This window comes from Rhinopithecus roxellana, chromosome 1 (genome assembly GCF_007565055.1).
Source record: "Rhinopithecus roxellana isolate Shanxi Qingling chromosome 1, ASM756505v1, whole genome shotgun sequence".
Classification (NCBI taxonomy): domain Eukaryota; kingdom Metazoa; phylum Chordata; class Mammalia; order Primates; family Cercopithecidae; genus Rhinopithecus; species Rhinopithecus roxellana.
Genome location: NC_044549.1, coordinates 192844251 through 192864961, shown reverse-complemented (window position 1 = coordinate 192864961; position 20711 = coordinate 192844251). Strand labels below are relative to the sequence as shown.

Genomic DNA, 20711 nt, shown 5'->3' with positions numbered 1-20711 from the left:
CGGAAGGCTTAGGTGAGAGAATTGCTTGAACCCAGGGGCAGAGGTTGCAGTCAACTGAGATTGCACCATTGCACTCCAGCCTGGGCAACAGAATGACACTTTGTTCCCCGCCCCATAAAAAACCCCCAACAAACTAACCCCATTTCCTAGGCAATTTCAGTGCCATGCCTAAATAGTGGAGAGCAAACAGCTTTCAACCTGGGCTGCATGGATTAGAGCCCAAATTCTTAACCACAAGACTAAATATCCCCCCAACTGCTGCTTGTTGTATAAAGTGATGGCTGTTTCCTGTTTTTTTTCCCCCCCAATACGGAGTCTCATTCTGTCATCCAGACTGGAGGGCAGTGGCGTGATCTGCAACCTGCGTCTCCTAGGTTCAAGTGATTCTCCTGCCTCAGCCTCCTGAGTAGCTGGGATTACAGGTGTGCCCCACAATGCCCAGCTAATTTTTGCATTTTTAGTAGAGATGGGGTTTTGCTGTTTTGGCCAGGCTGATCTTGAACTCCTGGCCTCAAGTAATCTGCCTGCCTCAGCCTCCCAAAATGTTGGAATTACAGGCAGGAGCCACTGTGCTTGGCCATCTTTCCTGAATTTTAAAGAAAAGATTTGAGTACACAGTAAGAATAGCTATAAAAGAGATAGTAACAAGTGTTGACAAGGATGTGGAGAAACTGGAACTCTCATATACTGTGGCTAAATGGAAAATGGTATAGTCACTTTGTCATCCAGGTGACAAGGTCTCACTCTGTCATCCAGCCTGGAGTACAGTGGCATGATTTCAGCTCACTGCAACCTCTGCCTCCTGGGTTCAAGTGATTCTCATGCCTCAGCCTCCTAAGTAGCTGGGATTACAGGCACATGCCACCACGTCCAGCTAATTTTTGTATTTTTAGTAGAGACGAGATTTCACCATGTTGGCCAGGCTGGTCTTAAACTCCTGACCTCATGTGATCCACCCGCTTTCGCCTCCCAAAGCGCTGGGGTTACAGGCTTGAGCCACCACGCGCGGCCTACAGGCTGCTTTTGTATGAAGTATCCAGAAAAGGCAAATTTATGAAGACAGAAGGCCTATTAGTGGCAGCCTGAGGCTGGGAATGAGGATTAATTACAAATGGCATGAGAGATCTGTTTGGGGAATAAAAATGTTCTTAAACTGATTTATAGTAGTGGTTGCATCATTCAGTAAAGCTGTTTTTTTCTTAAAAGAAATTAGGTTTTAGGGACCTACACAGGTCAAGAACCAGCTACCCTAGAACTATATTATTTTAGAAAAGGGTTTGGTCCATTTTTACAAGGCACAGGTAAAGAAAAAAGAACTGTGACAACACCTTTTAGGTTTTCCAAACAGCTTTCAATGATAAAGTTCAATAAATCAAGTAAAACACTTTAATTGCAGGAAAAAAAAAATGCCAGAATTTAGAGGTAAAACAGTACAGGGGCCAAGACCAAAAAATTTTATTTGGACATTCAGAGGCTAGAAAGCCACTGTCCCGTTCTCCAGAGCCTCTGAGAAGTTGATTAAGAACCAATTAAAGAAGGGCATCTGTTCCTCTCATCCTACCATCACCTCAGTCATTCTGTGACCTGGTGACAGTGACTCCTCTCCTCACATCCAATCTTCCCTGGCTGGAGCTCCTCAGGCCTGGCAGGCAGCTTACAGCTTCTCTGGCTTTGCGATTCCTTGCCCAAGAACATACCCAAGGACACACTGTGGTGTAGGTGCAGGGCTGAAGCGCAGCCACCTGCCAGAGCTCTCCTGGGAAAATGCCTTTCCAAGTAGCCTCTCAGGGTATGCAAAGCTCTCTCCTAACACCCCAGTGTGCTCTATATATTGGTGACTCCTCTTTTGGAGATTCTGAAGGCTCAAATCAGGTTCATATATTTTCTCCTTAAAGGGATTACCGAAGGCAAAGGCAACACAATTTCTGCCTGGCTTTCCAGGTAGGACTTCATCTTACTGCAGAATAGTAAGCAGCAGCAGCAGCCCTTGGCAGAAACCAAGCAGGGCAATAGATTTCACCCTTTCCCAGTCCTCTCTTGGTCAGGACTTCAGGCCCATCTTGGCCATCATCTCTTCATACACCGTCCACGCCATTGCTGCCATTAGAGTTCTGCGGAGGGCTCGGGGGATGCCACCTTGGAAGAAGCCACGTAGTCCATAGTCCTATGGTGAAAATAAATGTCAAAACTCTGGAAGTGAAGTAGCAATACAATTAATTATCCACTTGGTATCAGAGTGAGGGTCTCTGTTACTCCATGTTTAAGACTTAGTTTCTAAACTTTATGCCCAAAGTAAGAATAATGGGTCCAAGAACACAACCAAAGAACTTAAAAGTTTTTTTTTTTTTTTTTTTTTTTTTGAGATGAAGTCTTGCTCTGTTGCCCAGGCTGGAGTGCAGTGGCGTGATCTCAGCTCACTGCAACCTCTGTCTCCTGGGTTCAAGCGATTCTTCTACCTCAGCCTTCCGAGTAGCTGGGACTATAGGTGCCTGCCACCAAGCCCGGCTAATTTTTGTATTTTTAGTTGAGATGGGGTTTTCACCATATTGGTAAGGCTGGTCTCAAACTCCTGACCTTGTGATCTGCCCACCTCAACCTCCCAAAGTGCTGAGATTACAGGCGTGCGCTACCGCACCTGGCCAAAAGCCTTTTTTTTTTTTTTTTTTGGAGTTGCTGGGCTTACCTTTATAGGCCTGCTCTAGGGGAATTTCTTAGCTGAAAATCTTTATGCAGGGCTGCTGTGTCCTTGTGCAGTTTGTATACTGTACAGAAGCACTAAGCCCCAAGTAGAAAATGAAATCCAGGCAGAAACCTGCTTGCCAAGCCCTGGATCCTGGGTCCAGGCTGAAGGAAAAGGTGCCTTCTTGTCATTTGTCTATCAGGAGGGAATATCTTTTTGTAATTCACTGTATGCTCTTGGTGGCCCTGTCTTCATATGAATTAAAGACAAAATCCCCCTTCCTCCTCCCTCATGATTTGAAATTTCACATAAAGAAAATATTATTTTAAAACTGTTATGATTTTAGATATAGAGATAAGAACACAAATTAACGTTTACCTTTAGCAAGAATATCTGCTTTGTGATAACAACACATGTTCTAAAAGAGCCAACCCAGTGGCTTATGGATAGTATACAGCTACTGTAATTTTTTTTCTTTTAATTTAAATAAGAGTTTCCTTACATTGCCCATGCTGGTTTTGAACTCCTAGGCTCAAGGGATCCTTCTGCTTCAGCCTCCCAAAATGCTGGGATTACCAGCATGAGCCACCGTACCCAGCCTCTACCATACTTTTTATCTTCAATAATACCATTCGTCCATTTATATTAGAGCAAACTTGTTAAACCCGCAGCCCACAAGCCGCATGTGGCCCAGGACAGCTTGGAATGCAGCCCAACACAAATTCGTAAACTTTCTTAAAACATTGTAAGATTTTTTTGGTGACATTTTTTCTTTAGCTCATTAGTTATCATTAGTGTTGGTGTATTTTATGTGTGGCCCAAGACAATTCTTCTTCCAATGTGGCCCGGGGAAGTCAAAGGACTGGACACCTGTATATTAGAGCAAACTGCTAGAATAAAACAATGTGTGTGTGTGGTTTTTTTTTCCCTCTGACTAAATAGTACTTTACCCTAGGTACCCTAGGTCCTCAATTAGAGTAATAATTTCACCCTGATTTCCTGATTCAGTAAGTCTGGGGTAGAGTTCAGCAATCTGCAATGTTTAACAAATGTCACAGGTGTTCCTAATGTAAATGTCTCTGCCCCTCAATAAAACATGTTTTGTGGTTCTCAACCTTAAAACATATATATTAAAATCACTGGGAAACATTAAAAAAAGAAAAAAAATATGCTGGGGTTTCATGCCCCTAGGCATTCTGATATAGCTGGCCTAGATTTTAACCTGGACATGGGGATTTTTTAAAGCTCTCTAGGCAATTGTTTTTTTTTTTTTTTTTTTTTTTTTTTTTTTTTTTTTTTTTTGGGACGGAGTCTCGCTCTGTCACCCAGGCTGGAGTGCAGTGGCCGGATCTCAGCTCACTGCAAGCTCCGCCTCCCAGGTTTATGCCATTCTCCTGCCTCAGCCTCCCGAGTAGCTGGGACTACAGGCACCCGCCACCTCGCCTGGCTAGCTCTTTGTATTTTTTAGTAGAGTCAGGGTTTCACCGTGTTAGCCAGGATGGTCTCTATCTGCTGACCTCGTGATCCACCCGTCTCGGCCTCCCAAAGTGCTGGGATTACAGGCTTGGGCCACCGCGCCCGGCTCTCTAGGCAATTTTAATGTGAGTGAAGGGTAAGAAATACTGCTCTAGAAAAAGATCCTTAACCACCACAAGAACCAGTACTTATTCTGTAGTCTTACTTTGAAAATAAGTGTCACTGCTTGACCAATCCATTGAAACTTCAGTGGGTAAAGCTGCATATGAGTTTTGATAACATCTGCAGGTTGAGTTACCAGTGAGGCCAGAATACCAGCAAATATCCCACAGCTGAAATTTGTAATAGGAATAAGGGTTGCATCCACCTGGTCTGAAATAGAACAAAGGTAACATGTGGTTATGGATCCTACATTAATCAGATAAAGGTCAGTGCAAGTTGCCCATTAATTCTTCCCCAAACCAAGAAAGGTCTGGATTCAAATAAGGCTACAAATTCAAAATTTAAAGGTGCAACTAGTAAATTCATGTAGATGGAATGATAGAGTTAGAAAAGCACCTTTTTTAAACCACCATCACAATAATTGACTCAGGCAAGAATCACTGACTGATTTTAAAATGTGGGAAAAAGGATGTTTATACAGATTCAAAGTTATCTTCCCACAAAGATACTTAGACATTACAATGGGAAAAACAGGTGACTTTTCCGGGAAGATACCTGTCAGTATCTTATCCAAGTGATAAAGTATTACTATCACTCATAATATGTCAAATTGATGTTATGACCCTCCCGATATAAGGCAATGAGGATACATCACTTATGTGGTCCTCTTGCTAAAAATCTAATCATGAAGAAACTGCAGATAAACCCACAATGAGGTATGTAACTGTCCTATATTCTTGAAAATAAAACACAGGATTACTACAAAGTACATTACTGGGACAATTAGAGAAATCAGAATACGGACTGTAGGTTAAAGAACTGGGCCACATGCCTGTAATCCCAACACTTTGGGAGGCCAAGGCGGGAGGATCACTTGAGCCCGGGAGTTCAAGACCAGCCTGGGCAACATGGTGCAACCCAGTCTCTACTAAAAATACAAAATTAGCCAGGCATGGTGGCGTGCACCTGTAATCCCAGGTACTCCAGAGGCTGAGGCACAAGAATCACTTGAACCAGGGAGGAGATTGCAGTGAACCAAGATCACATTGCTGCACTCTAGCCTGAGTGACAGGGCAAGACTCTGTCTCAAAAAAAAAAAAAAAAAAAAAAAAAAAAAAAAAAAAAATATCTACGTTAAACTTCTGAGTTTCCTAAGATGGTTATATGAAAAGATGTCCTTATTCATAGGAAATAGACACTGCAGACACTGCAGTACTCAAAAGTAAAAGGGCACCACGTTTCCAACTTACCCTCAAAGAGCAGGAAAAAAATATGTACATTGTACTATTCTTGTGGCTTTTTTGCAAGTTTATTTCCAAATACCAGATCGATTTTTTTTTTTGATATGGAGTCTCGCTTTGTCACCCAGGCTGGGGTGCTGGAGTGCAGTGGTGTGATCTCAGCTCACTGCAACCTCCACCTCCCAGGCTCAAGTGATTCTAGTGCCTCAGCCTCCAAGCAGCTGGCATTACAGGCATGTGCCACCCATGCCCAGCTAATTTTTGTATTTTTAGTAGAGACTGGGTTTTGCCATGTTGGCCAGGCTGGTCTCGAACTCTTGACCTCAAAAGATCTGCCCACCTCGGCCTCCCAAAGTGCTGAGATTACAGGTGTGAGCCATCGCACCAGACCTCAGAAATGTTTACACTTGATCTTAGCCAAAAGGCTGAGAAGTGATGGGCCTCAGAAATTTTTGAAGATGGATTGAGAAGTTAAAAATTACCCATCTATGCTTCCTTGTCACCTTAATTTTCTGTCACAAAATAAGGCTGTGACCTGCAGGGTTATACCTTCTGGTGCCTGGGTAGAAGCAGCAAATCTCCCAAGGCACTCCAGCTGTAGCTGGTCACCACGTCATGATGGCGGGCATTCTGGCATTCCTAATTAAAGGACCTTGGTTGCAATTCCTTGCTCAAATTATCCATAGACACTTTATTGCATGCAGGTTCATTCTATGGATGTGTTTCTAGCAATACCTTGTTCTACTTGGGTTGACGTTTACTGCCCACCAATTTAGTCCATGTCTAGCCCAACCTGAGCTAACTGGTGGGGTGAGGTGGGCCTCCCCCAGTGACTGCAGTTTGGCACCTTCATCTCCACCTAAATGGAGGGCTCAAAACTATGTTAACTGGGAACACAGCAAGGGAGATGAAAATATTATTTTTCTTCAGACTCCTAACTTACTACTGTTTCCCAGACTTTAACAAGAATCACATCAAGTGCTTCTTGAAAAATACAGATTCGGAGGTTGTACGCCAAGGTTTCTCATCTAAGAGGCCTTGGATGGGACCCAGCAATCTTAAGATCAAATATGGGAAGTACTGTTGCAGAAACTCTGCAAAGCATGCTTTATTTCCCTCCCACCCACCCTATCTTCACTCCCCCAAATTATAGTGGTGTAAATACTGTTTGCCTTAATATGATGTAAACTCCAAAGGGCAGGGATCAAGTTTGTTACATCCACCTTTGCATCCCAGTTCCTGACACAATCATGATATGGCTCAGTTCCTAACACTCTGCTAAGAGAAACATATAGTCTCATATCCCAGAGAAAACAGTGAGGATCTGATAGCTCAAGGATAGCTCTTCCCCACATCTTGCTTTATCCCTACCATGGGGCACTATGTTTTTGGTCTGGTTGTAAAACATCAGGTAGATTCCTGAAAAGGGCGCATCTCGAAGGAGAGTTGCTGTCAGGCCACTGAAGAGGCCCCGGTGCCCCTCGCTGCGATAGATGCTCCTCAGGGCAGCGTAGATACTCTCATAGCCATATTTCCCACTCTGCAAAGAGAGCACAGAACCAGTGACTCGCATGGAGGTGCTCCATTTGAGCACTGAACAAGCAGACTGCAGGTTATGGGGCATTACCGTGGGCTCTAATTCACATATGGCTTGGCTGACCACATCAGAGTCTATGTTAGATTACGAATTAGGAGTTGACATCGGTGGTCACTCCCCAGGAGCCCAGTAGCTAAGCTGAACTATCCTGAGGCCCTAAAGCAGTCCGAACTTACCTCATAGCGCGTCTTGATTACCGTGATAGGTGACATACAGACCCCTGCAACAGAGCGAGAGCCCACCCCCAGCATGATCGACTCCAGGGCGGTTGGGGGATGGCCTCGCAAGAAATACTGCTTCAAAGAGTAGAGGGTGCCAAAGTAGATTCCAACGCCAGGGACACATCTCACAATGGACTGCAGAGAAGGTCAGAAAGAAAAGAAAATCAAAGACCAAACACTTTAAGTATTGTCTTAGCTGGGTTTTCCCAAAAGACCCCAAGATGATTCGCATGTAAATACTCTGTTTAAGGTGTGGAAGGAACACCAATAGGGAAGTGGGGGACGTAAGACAGGAGAGAAGGCAGTCAATAAAGGATGTTATAAAACCAATTACTTCTATGGGCAACTTAATCTCACTGGGGAACTCTGGGAACCAGTGTAGAACACACCTCAGAGTTATTCCTCCAACTGAGCGGGGAGGGACATGGGATTTTAAACACCAACTCTCATCTTTCAGTGGTTGAGGACTCCGTGGGTTTGGAAATACACACTGCTTTGGGTTAGGAAATCAATATCACTTCTGTGGTCTCCTTGCTAAAAATGTAGAACTAAATCTAATCACAAAGAAACTGCAAAGAAACCCACAGTGAGTTATATAACTCTTGAAAACAAAACACAAAATTATTCTGAAGTACATTACTGGGATAATAGAGAAATCAGTATATGGATTTCTGATTTGGGTTTGGGCTGGGCACTAATTCCTTGGTGTGGGTCCCTAAGGCCAGAAAAAGCCTTTGAGCAAAGAAATGCTGGTGTGGAGGTACCATCCCACTTTTACTGAAGTGATTAGGGCAAGGGCATTCTGACAGGTGGGACATTAGGTACCTCTGCTGTAGAGACTATGCTGCACTAATAAATCACATCTAAGCATAATGTGCAGATGCAACATATCCCTGAGCCTTCAAACAGAAGTTAGTGGTAGTATGAGAGATGGGTAGGAAGACCACATAGGTACTCCCACCACTTCTGACTCTCACATATCCTTAAGAGCTGGTAAGGTGGATGAGAAATGGCTGGTTATCAAGGAGTGGGTGCAAGAGAACCTAGACCCAGATGGCAGCTTACAGGGGACATCCCTCTCCAAAGGCCCAAAAGACTCTCCGTGCGAACCACCTTCAAGAGTACAGCCAACATCCCAACACGTCTAGACCTGAAAGCAGACAAAATGGAGACAGGAAGGAAAAAAATCACTCAGATCACTTCCTCATAAAACAATTTCCCACTCAAAGACTTCCTTTATAGATTCATTTTTAGGACACTTAACAATCTCTACAATGCACCTTGGAGATACTCTATGTGTTCATAGGTTGGCACACACATATTTGCTTGTCCATTTATACTGAAAGGAGTGGGATTACCTCCTTTTTTTATGTACATTTTGCATACTTCCCACAGCACAGAACTCAATATCCGGGCACAAAACAGACAATACAGGCTGGGTGCAGTGGCTCATGCCTGTAATCTCAGCACTTTGGAAGGCTGAAGTGGGCAGATCACTCAAGGCCAGAAGTTTGAGACCAGCCTGGCCAACATGGCGAAACCCCATCTCTACCAAAAATATAAAAATTAGCTGGGTATGGTGGTGAGCACCTGCAATCCCAGCTACTTGGGAGACTGAGGCAGGAGAATCACTTGAACCTGGGTGGTAGAGGTTGCAGTGAGCCGAGATCGCACCACTGTACTCTAACCTGGGCAACAGAGCGAGACTCTGCCTCAAAAAACAAACAAAAACAAAAACAGATAATACTGATGTTATTTCCAGAAAATCCCCTGCTACTCTAATGCCAGGCAATACAGTTATAACACAATAACACAAGCTAACACAATAAAGTGTAAATGTCACTGAGGCAGATTCCAGGAAGCTGCTCAGAAAAGAACCCCATTTACTTAAAAAGAAATGTCAAATATAAAAACAATTCAGAGAACATATATGAAAGTTGGGCATGGCCTGTGTTTCTCTCTGAACATCAAACAGAATGGAAGTTGACTTAACACAGTAAAGATATTCCTGTGTCTGAAAAGTTGCTGAAATCAGTTCCCCCAATGAAATGCAGGGCCTACCCATGATCTGAGGGCTGCAGGGTTTGCAGGCGTGTTTTAAGGAGATCCAGAGGTTGGAAAAGGAGGGTAGAGCAGGTCCCACTGATGGAGCCACACAGGAAAGCCTTGATCACTGGATGTAACTGCAGGACAAGACAATATTGTGTCAGTAGTTCTGCCTGTGTGAGCCTCACCTTTCTCCACACCTGATCAGCGAATTCCTTTATAATGGTCTCTTAGAAACTTACCTGGTGGTGCTTCATGTTTTCTTCATATCTTGGAGAAGGGAAAAGTATAGCCAGAAATTTAAAATACTGGAATGTTGTTGAGGACACTGTAGGCTGCAAGAGGTATCTCTGGTCTTAGTATTGCTGATACACATATTGCTCAGTGGGAGCAAAACTATTTCCATGCCACTGACCGCTCTTCCCTATTTCTTCTGACTCAAAAAGTTACTGGTCATCTCCCTATCTTTGCAAAAGCAAAGTCAATTGAATGTAGTGCTTTCACTTTGAACTGATGATGTGCAGGCTCCCTTCACTGTAAGACCTATAGGTATTTATAGGACCAAAGCAATTTATAGGACCAAGCCAAAGCAAATGAAACCTTAAGCTCAACCACTGTGTAAAATTAAGTGCCACTTCCTGTAGAACCTAGTATTTCCTTCATTTAAAACTTTCCCCTTCTCTTAAACCATCCAGCTCACTGGGCCCTACGCAGATCACACAGTCCTACAGACCAGTAGCCTCTCCTGGCTTTGCTGCCTCTCCTTCAACCCATGAATCATCATACACACTGGCTAATCTACAGACACCACCTGGAAGGGTGGAACTCCTTCAAAGACTAAATGCGTCTCCCTTAAGTGTGTTCCACAAGATGCATGTTCCAGGAGACGCAGCTTCCAGCACTGGCACTACCATTACAGGACAGCATCCTCTTTATAGACCCCTAGAACCCAGGAGTATCACAAATGACTGTGAAAAAGTACTTAAAATCCAACCAGTGACGTTCTTCCCCTTATTTCCCCTTCCCTAAAACAAACAAACAAACAAACAAATAAATAAATAAATAAATAAATAAATAGCTATCTTCTCCAAAAATGCTTGGCAAATTCATCCCCAAAGACCTCTTCCTTTATTAAGTGGCATCTGCATAATTATTTTTAAACAAATGACACATTGTGGCCCTAAAACATTAAGATGAATATATATAAAGTTTCCATTATACACATCACATAACTACTTACCTGAAACTGAAATGTTTGTAATCTGAGGCATTTGCTTAACAGAGAAGAGAGTGCATCTCAAATTCCACCAAAGGAGCCAGTTATAACTGGAATTCCTCATAAGACTGTTGGAGGCAGAGGGTGGGGGGAACTAAGTCAGGTCACTAAAAACCGGAGTTTACAACCACGATCCAATAACTTCTGAAGTACCAAAGGGTAGTCTGATAAGACAACAGGTAGAACCAAGTAAGGTGTGCATATTTCAGCAAGTCTGTATCCACATCGACTCCTGCTCCCCAAGAGGTGCCCTGCTGTTCTGCCAACCAATATTCCTATGAGTTCTGTGTTTCTAGTCTTTTCCAAGACTTTGTGGCATTAATGAGCCCCGTTTCTTCACACACTGGGCCTCTCGCTCCCACTGGCATCTCCTCTTCTGCCAGGCAACAGGCTCCAAAGCGTCCATCTTTCCAGCCTGATGCTACACCATCTCCACTTGCTCTGTGCCAGTCCCTCCACCCGGTTTGCTATCCAGCTAAATCTCCTCCACTAACACAGCCTCTGAGGGCTCACCAAGCACCTGCTGTACCCCAGGACCCCATTCCTGTCTCTGTCCTTATCTTACTTGGCCTCTCTGGTACATGCCATATGGCTGAGTGCCTCTCCTCGCAGTTTCTGGTTTCTCTCTCCTTCTCCTCCTTGGCCTGCCCTTCACATAGGACTGCTCCTCTTATCTCCTTTCAGAGTAACTTCACCCATACCCAGGCTTCACACACATGCTGGTTACGCCCACATCACCAGCCCAGGTCAGCCTCTCCCCGGACTCTGCTAATGTCTCCTTGTTTTCCCTTAAATGGCCCACAGGCATCTCAAATTCAACATGTCCAAAATAGAAACCTGGTCAACAGTTCTTCATGCACTTGCCTCTTCTCCAGTCCACACTGGGATACTCCAGGAATCCAGGTTGGAAACCTCAGAGACACATAAAACTCACCATGCCTGCTGCTTCATGACCAAGTCCCACTGACCAAGCCCTCAGTCTTCCCAGTCTGGCCTCCACTGATCCATCCTAATGACCTCTGCAGCAGTCTCCAATCTCAACTATGCCAATCCACCCTCAACTCTACTCCCAGAGTAGCACTGGGCAAGGCATCTATAGACAGCACCTCAAAATCTCATAGCATCTTATGAGCTAGGTATTTTAAACTCGTTTTACAGATTAAACTGGAGCTCACAGAAGTTACAAATGTGTCCTATGTCACAGGAATTGAAGCCACTGGCCAGGACTTAAAGTTCATACTCTTTTCACCATACCACCCAGTCTAAAGTGAAAATCCAGGACACTTAGGCCACTCTGTGCATTCCACTATTCACCATCACTCCCTCCTTGCAATGCTCTCTTCCTTTGGCTTCAGAGATTAATACTGTCCTGGTTTTCCTCCCACTTCTCTGGCCTCTCCCTTAAATGAACCATACTTCCATGGCTCTTTATCTACTTCCAGGGGTCCCATTTCCACCCCCCTCCACACTCTCAACCTCTCACTGGAGCTTAGTCTCACACAGTCACTTACTCAGATGTCCCACGGCCACCTCAGATGACATTTCCAAACCTGAACTTATCTTTCTCCCACACCTCCAACCAGCTCCTCCTCCAAGGTGCCCTGTCCCAGTGAATGCCCTGCCATTTCTCGAGCCACCCAGCCAGAAACCTGAGCACCATCCTTGGACTTGGCCTCTCCACACTTGCTCACTCTACCTCTAAAACAGCTCTCAAATCCACCAATTCATTCCAGCTGAGAACCCTGTTATCTCCTGCCTTGGTGACTGCCATTACTTTTTTACCCATTTGTCATCTATATGACCCCTCTAATCCACTCTTTACCCTGCAGCCAGCGTCATCTTTTGTTTTATTATTTATTTACTTATTTAGAGACAAGGTCTTGCTCTGATGCTTAGGCTGGAGTGTAGTGGCACAATCATGGCTCACTGCCAACCATGACCTCTCAGGCTCAGTTGATCCTCCCACCTCAGCCTCATGAACAGCTGGGACGACAGGTGTGTGTCACCATGCCCAGCTAATTTTTTGTAGAGATGGGGTTTCGCTATGTTGCACAGGCTGGTCTCAAACTGCTGGACTCAAGCAATCTGCCCACCTCTGCCTCCCAAAGTGTTAGCATTACAGGTGTGAGTCACTGTGCCCAGCCTGAGTCAGCTTTTAATACTGCAAATTTGATCACACTGTTTTCAGGAATAAAACCCTTCAATGAAAGATAATGTTTTGTGAAATCTGAAGTTACTAGCTTAAAAAACAAGACCAAAAAAAAAAAAAAAAGATGGAATAAAAATACAAGTAATGACAAACGTATTAGGAGCTACAGAGTATCCCACAAATTTGTCATTAATACTCATTGAATTATAATTTTAAAAAGCCCAACCAAACCAACACCCTTTAATTGGTTCATATTCCTCTCAGGATAAAGTCCAAACTGCTGGTTGCGAGGCCTTTCATGTATCACAGGGCTCCTGCTTACTGTTTTGTTTTGGCCTATGTTCTCACCTTCCCACTAACACACTCTGCAGCCATACTGGAGGACTCCACCTTACTTTCACCTCTGAAAACTGACATGTAGTTATGTTCTAGCTCCCCTCTTGCTCCCCAACGCCCCCATGTCCAAGTTCAGTGCCTCTCCTTCGGGCTTCTGCAGCAGCACCTGTCCCCAGCTCCCTTATGACTGCGTGTCTAAGACAGAATGGTCACAACTCGTGCCTGTCTTCTTCATGGTGATATCTCAAGAACTGACCTTGGAGCCTGGTGCACAGTAGGTGTTCAGCAGTGACAACAGAATGAATCTTGCCACCTAACAGGAAACCTAAAGCTCTCCCTTTGAGCACAATCCCACAGGATAGGGCTCGGTGGGTCCTGCAAGGCTCATCCCAGGATAGGTTAATCTCCTCCACCTGTCTCCAGGCCTCTTGCTCCAGCAAGGCCATAGGAATGACCTGCAGTTACAGTTTCTGGGCAGTTCTCCTAGGGGCTGCTGCCGCAGTGCTCACACAGGTGGTGTGTGGAATTTGTTTTAAAACAAATTTGCTGCTGTTCTTCACCTTCCCACCCTTGATTGCAGGAAATATCTTCTTAACGTCTTTTATTTCACAGCACAGCGATTAGACATGTTACTGGCTCAAGTTATTGAGCCAAAAGTTATTGGCTCAATAACTTTTTTAGCTTTGTACTTTTCCAAGTCCACTAGCACAGAGCAGATGTTATTTATACTAGCAGTACAAATCAACCTCTAATAGGCAAAAACAAGACAACAACAAAAACCATTCCAACAGGTAATATCGAATGGTCTTAAGACTTTTGTCAATGGTGAATGGCACACATCCTTTGCGAGTGAACTTAATTTTCAAAAAGTAACTCAAGGCCAGGCGCGGTGGCTCACACTTGTAATCCCAGCACTTTGAGAGGCCGAGGCGGGAGGATCACTCGAGGTCAGGAGTTCAAGACCAGCCTGGCCAACATCACCCCCTCTCTACTAAAAATACAAAAATTAGCCAGGCGTGGTGGCTCACGCCTGTAATCCCAGCAACCTGGGAGACTGAGACAGGAGAAACGCTTGAACCTGGGAGTCAGAGGTTGCAGGTGAGCCGAGATGGAGTCACTGCACTCCAGCCTGGGCGACAGAGGCAAGACTCCGTCTCAAAAAAAAAAAAGAAAAAAAAAAAACCTCAAAGATATTCAAGGCAACTAAAAAAGTAGTTTCTTTTTAAGGGGCGAAAGAAGAGGGCAAAAACAATAATACGCACACAAAGGAAATAAGTAGCACGTAAGAGTGCAAACTGGATCCACAAGCAATTTCTACTGCCCTGATAAAAGTATCCTAAGTCCAATTCACATCTGGAGGCGTGGGCTGGAGAGCCCTGAAAAAGATAAGCAGGTTTTCAAAGACGTCAACGTTAAGTCGCCACTACCGCCGTCTCCGCCTTTAAGGATTAAAAAAAAAAAAAAAAAAAAAAAAAAAAAAAAAAGTCGCATTTTGCCCCTACCTCGGGCGCAAGTCCTCAGAGGGAGAGCCGCGGCTTCTGCCTGGGCCCCAGGCCTTCAGCGTCTAAGGCCGGGCTGCACCCCGACTCCACCCACCAGGCAACCACTGCGCCAGCCCCGCCTCCGCCTCCACCAATAGCGGCCCGGCGGCCCGGCCACGGCGACCAATCGAATGCCGGAGGAAGCGTGGGGTCGCCAGGTGACCACGCGCCGTCCTAACGGGCCGGAAAGTTGGCACTCAGAGGTGCCGCCACGCCTGGCCGGCAGGTATTAGCACCGCGGCCTGCGGGAGCACAGCGATACCGGGCAGCTTGCGGCGGCATCAACGGCTTCTCAGCTTCAGCGCTATTACCAGGCCTTGTGACCGTCCCAAATCTGCCCGGGTGCCCTCCCACCTCCGCCACTCCTGGCAGACTACTCCCACCTTGTGGGGGCCGCGTGGGCACACTCCCCGGCACGCGTCCCGCCTAGGCCTCGGCAATTCCTCCCTCTACCGGGATATCAGCCCTGCAGCGCCTGCCTCCAGGGCTGGCCTGCAGCTCCTGGCCTCTCCTCACTCCCCGCCCCCTTCTCAATCCCGTTAGTCAAAACTCCTCTCCTGCCCCATCCTCAACCCTGAGCGCACCTTGGGGCGCGGAAAAGGGTCGCCGAGGCTTAGTAACGCCCCGAATTCTCCTGCCAGAGTGGCGGTTCGGACCCCTGCCCTTTCCCGCAGTGCCCTCACCATAAGCGTTTCCACCGTGTCTCCGACATCTTGGGGTTGCAGCAGCGACTGACGTGAGTTCTGAATCATTGGAGATGGGGCCCGTGAGTGCTCTGGGCCCAGGGTGCCGTCGACGGGAGCTTGGGCCCAGCCCTGGAGGCCTTGAAGAAGGCGAGTGGATGGCGCTAGCCCGGCGAAGCGCTTTAAGCCGAGGGCTCTCTTACGTCTGTGCCTGTAAGCACGCAGCCGCCGGGGTTTGGAGCCTGCTAGTCCAGGAGCTGGGGGCGCGGAACAATCCCGCGGCGGGAATTACGCGCCGCTCTTCACCGGCGCCGCAGACTCCGCGGCTCTGCTCTCCCGCCCATCTTGCCCCGCCGCAGGCTTCAGCACCGGAGGAGATGAGGTTCTGTGTAACCGGGGATGGAGGAAGCGCCGGACGAACTCTGTAGAAGAGGAGATTTCGCTTCCGGGTGGGACACTTGTCACGTGTGAGTGTTCTGAGTGCCACCTGGTGAAAACGCCCAGAACTGCAGGGTCCGCGCTTCCCTGAACCCAGAGCTTAATGGGGCGTCTGCGGGGAACTTTGCTTTTGCGTGGAACGTCTGAATGTATTTACAATCCAGACTTGGTCTGCCCAGTAAGGCAGCCACTAGCCAACGGGGGCTATTGATTTATTAATTGATACATTAATTTTAATTATTTTATGTTAAAAACCGAGGTAGTGTGGAATGCTTTCTCCTTAAACAGGCTTTTGTTTTGTTTTGTTTTGTTTTCAGGACCATATTTCCCTTTAAATGCTGAAAATTTAGTGTAGGAATTGATATGTACTGTATGCATAAACCACACGCTGGATATCTAAGACTGGTGAGGTAAAATCTCAATTTTTATATGTTGAAATGATATTTTGGATATATTGGGTTATATGAAATATATTATTAAAATTAACTTCGGGCAGGGGGCAGTGGCCCAGGCCTGTAATCTCAGCACTTTGTGAGGCCTAGTCTGGAGGACTGCTTGAGGGAGCCAAGGAGTTCGAGACCAGCATGGGCAACAAAGCAAGACCCTGTCTCTAAAACAAATAATAATAACTTCACGTGTTCTTTTTAAATGTGGCTAGTAAAACATGTAAACTTTAACACGTGGCTCCCATTACGTTTCTGTAGGACAGCGCTGGTCTAGTTGGTTAAAATTCTGGTTTATTGCTCACCTGGAATATGCCAATGGCTTTTTTGGTCTCCCAACTTTCCGTTATGCCTGTCTGGCTGATCCATGGAAAAGCATTACTGCTGGGATCCTGACACTCCTGTTGAAAATGCAGGCATACACTTTCAGTGGCCCTGGTAATCTGCAGAATAAAGTCCAGGTTTTCATGGCAACCTTCGCTACTTTCCACATTCATTCATTACCCAAGAACTAGATCAGAAAAGAGACTGATGACTTAGGGAGCAAGATAATATTTTTTGAGGCTTCATTCCTGTGCTTCTGAGGTACATAGAACAGGCAAGAAAGTGGTCCCAGAGGAGATTATTCCCAGAGAGGATTAAGGGAAGTATAAACATTAAAAAAAAAAACAAAAAAAAATCACAGGCCGGGCACGGTGGCTCATGCCTGTAATCCCAGCACTTTGGGAGCCCAAGGCGAGGCGGGTGGATGGATCATGAGGTCAGGAGATTGAGACCATCCTGGCTAACACGGTGAAACCCTGTCTCTACTAAAAATACAAAAATTTAGCCGGATGTGGTGGGAGGCACCTGTAGTCCCAGCTACTCAGGAGGCTCAGGCAGGAGAATGGCATGAACCCGGGAGGTGGAGCTTTCAGTGAGCCGGGGTCGCACCACTGCCTGGGCAACAGAGCGAGACTCCATCTAAAAAACAAAACAAAACAAAACAAAATTATAAACCTGCCTGGAGATTGAATACTTTGCTACCCTTTGTTCTAAGCTGCAAGGCTCATTTTCTTTGTGCAGTGTTGATGTTGATAACTATGCACTGAAACTTCTTTTTAAAGGAAGACCTAATTCCACCCCGACACCAGCCCCTGCTGCACTGATTCCATAAGACAAGAATTCCTACTTTTGAGATATCATGGGTTGGCATATTTTAGAGACTGCTCTTGGCCACTCTGGGCGTGGGAACACAGGTGGGATCTAGAGTGAAAGCTGGCCCTCCACTCCCTCACCCTTCCAGGTATGCCTGCTTGGCTATGCGCTCAGAAGAAATGGGCTGGCTTTCAAGGGTGGCAGCTGGCAGATTTCCCTCTTCTGTATCTGCTCCTGCCATGCTTACTCATAACTCTAAAGCACACAGGCCCTTCTTTTCCCACATCTCCTCCCCTGGATGTTTGTGGGGATGCAGAGATATATAATGATCATGGGGAAAGAGCATCACCCATTGGCAGATGAGTGGGGGTTTTGGAGTAGTACTTACTTAATGGCAAGGTTGGAGTGAATTTTTTTAAAAAAGAAAACACTGTATGTGACTTTAATTCAACAAGGTCATTAGCATAAGGCAAACCTTAGTGGATTTATCTACAGTCAAGGGAAGGTGATTTGGCTCTTATGACCTAACTTCCCCCAATTACACACTGGTCCCTCAGAGACCCAAAGTGGCCCTTGTTTTCTGGATTGTATGATCAGGTTACATGATGCTTTCCCATCCCAAGGATTGTAGACACCCTCTACCCAGGAAGAAATACACATGTATCAGTTTGGATACATGACCTCCTCTTAAAACTATTCACAGCAAGTCTTGACATCTGGAGGAGTTTCCACCATCCAAGAAGGAAAAGACTAAGGTCCACATGGGAAGCTGGAGGTGAATGGGAGAGACAGAGACTGTTCATATAGGGGCTTTGGTTTCCTGTCTGCCTGTCAGAGCAGGAGGAGGTGGGCCTTGCAGCGCCTTGCATCTGTGTCGCTTCATTTGTAAGAAGATGGCTGGAATAGTGAAGAGCACAGCTGCCCCCACCCCCATGTTTCCAGCAGACCAGCTCAGCAAGATCTTTCTACCTGCCTAGAGCCAGAGCTGCTTCTGGAAATATCTAAATTTTCTCTTCTACTGATGACAAAACAACGAGTCCAGTCTTTGCGTTTTGGAAACCAATAGGGGATTTGGAGGGGAGATACCATGCATTCTCTCTACCACAACCTCCCTCACCACCCATCTTCATCAGTCTCTATGTGTACTGGCCTCTCAGGTCTAATGGGCATCTTATGATGGTCTTTGTCCTATAACTAATGGAGGCTCCTCTCCATCTGAACATCTGCTCCTATCCTAAACACCTACAACCTGAAAGAGAAGCCTTAAGAGTCTCCAAGGGCACTGTCTTCACCAGTGGGGGAAGCCACTCTCTGCCTGATCACAAGGATGGGTGAATACTGCAGAAAAAAGGGAATTCTAATGGTTTTACCCAGAAGCTTCTGCAAAGAGGATGATCCTGTCACTGCTTTGGGCTTCACAAGATGGAAACACTTTTCTTCCTTCTGTGCCAGTGAATGTTGCCTGTAACCTTACCCCTGAGCCAAGGGTGATGGTCTGTGAGAGAACAATAAGTTAGGGCGGCTTACAAGCTGGTATCCGAGGGAGGGGCAGATGGCTCTGTGGGGTGGACTGTGTTCCTGCAGGAGTGGGGTCTTCACATTTTACTCCAAGGACAAAGTTGTCAGGGGCGGTGGAAGGGAGAGGAGCCATGGTGCGTGCCCAGGTGGTGTGGTGTTTTGTGTTTTGTCATATGGAAACCACAAGTCACTCCGTCAATATTTTGACAAACCAGTTCCCCATCTTCTGGAAAAAATCAAACTCTTCTTGCTTGCTTTCTTGCTTTCTTCACAATGAGGAAACGGGCAACATTTTGGCTAAAAGTTTATAAACATAAGCACATATTTTCTGGTCACAAATCTTCTAGGTCCTGATTGATCTGAATTTCCCACAGGGGTGAGCAGGACCCACTTGTGGTTTGCTTATAGCTCTATCCATATGTAGAAGGTTTTCTTTTCTTTTTTATTGAGATGGAGTTTCGCTCTCATTGCCCAGGCTGGAGTGCAGTGCTGTGATCCCGGCTCACCATGACCTCTGCCTGCCAGGTTCATGCAATTCTCCTGCCTTGGCCTCCTGAGTAGCTGGGATTACAGGCATGCACTACCACACCCAGCTAATTTTGTATTTTTAGTAGAGAGACAAGGTTTCTCCATGTTGGTCAGGCTGGTGTCAAACTCCTGACCTCAGGTAATCCGCCCGCCTCAGCCTCCCAAAGTGCTGGGATTCCAGGCATGAGCCGCCGCGCCCGGCCAGGTTTTCTTTATCTTTGGCAGAATGACTTTATTTATAAGCAAGCATCTTGTGTAACAGTCAGTTTTATGTGTCAACTTGGCTAGGCTAGAATACCCAGTTTTCAGTTAAACAATAATCCAGGTATTGCTGTGAAGGTATTTTGTAGATCTGGTTAACCTCTATGATCAGTTGACTTTAAGTAAAGGAGATTATCTTTCATAATCTGGATGAAAGATAATCAGGACACATATTTTCCTGACAGATACACCTTGTTTTCCCTCCTTAAAGGGTAGAGGCTATCTCCTGCTCTTTTCTGTGTGTCCTTAAGAGACCCCTGAGGCAGAGTAATGCTGTAAAAAGAAAGTGGACTTTGGAATCAGGCACTGATTCTGTATTTGATCCTGGCTTTGTCACCTGCTAGCTGTGTATTCACCTCAACTTTCTTGTTTGTTCGTTTTGAGATAAGTCTTGTGCTATTGCCCAGGCTGGAGTGCAATGGTGTAATCTCAGCTCACTGCAACCACCGCCTCCTGGGCTCAGGCGATTCTCCTGCCTTAGCCTCCTGAGTAGCTGGGATTACAGGTGAACGCCACCACGCCCAGCTAATTTTTGTATTTTTAGTTAGAGACGGGGTTTCACCATGTTCTCCAGGCTGGTCTCGAACTCCTGACCTCAGGTGATTGCCTGCCTTGGCCTCCCAAAGTGCTGGGATTACAGATGTGAGCCACTGTGCCTGGCCAGTTTATGGGCCTTCATTAGAGGTCAAGAGTGAAGCCACCCATATATAAAATTAAATATTTAGGGTAGATTCAGTGGTTCAGGCTTGTAATCCCAGCATTTTGGAAGGATGAGGCAGGAGGATCTCTTGAGCCCAGGAGTTCAAGACCAGCCTGGGCAACATAACAAGACCTTGTCGCTACAAAAATAAAAACAGTAGCCGGATATGGTGGAATGAGCCTGTAGTCCCAGCTATTCAGAAGGTGGAGGCAGGACAGTCTCTTGAACCCAGGAGTTCCAGGCTGCAGCAAACTCTGACTGCACTCCAGGCTGGGTGA

The 20711-nt window shown here is 45.9% G+C and overlaps 1 protein-coding gene across 6 annotated transcripts; it reads right to left on the bottom strand.

Moving 5' to 3' along the window:
- Positions 1–1329: 1329 nt before the first annotated feature.
- Positions 1330–15854, bottom strand: SLC25A38 (solute carrier family 25 member 38). 6 transcript variants are annotated; one of them, XM_030935088.1, is made up of 9 exons: positions 11265–12140; positions 10664–10863; positions 9666–9693; positions 9439–9560; positions 8443–8527; positions 7333–7512; positions 6931–7099; positions 4362–4528; positions 1330–2164 (listed from the first exon to the last, which is right to left on the bottom strand). In XM_030935088.1, the coding sequence occupies exons 3-9, from the start codon at positions 9678–9680 to the stop codon at positions 2042–2044; spliced, it is 861 nt and encodes a 286-aa protein (XP_030790948.1). In that variant the 5' UTR covers positions 9681–9693; positions 10664–10863; positions 11265–12140; the 3' UTR covers positions 1330–2041. The 6 variants fall into 6 exon arrangements, with proteins under 6 accessions (XP_030790948.1, XP_030790954.1, XP_030790950.1 ...); XM_030935094.1 differs by having other exon boundaries at positions 10664–10767; positions 11265–11282; XM_030935090.1 differs by having other exon boundaries at positions 9666–9758; positions 10664–12140.
- Between the last annotated feature and the right edge of the window lie 4857 nt (positions 15855–20711).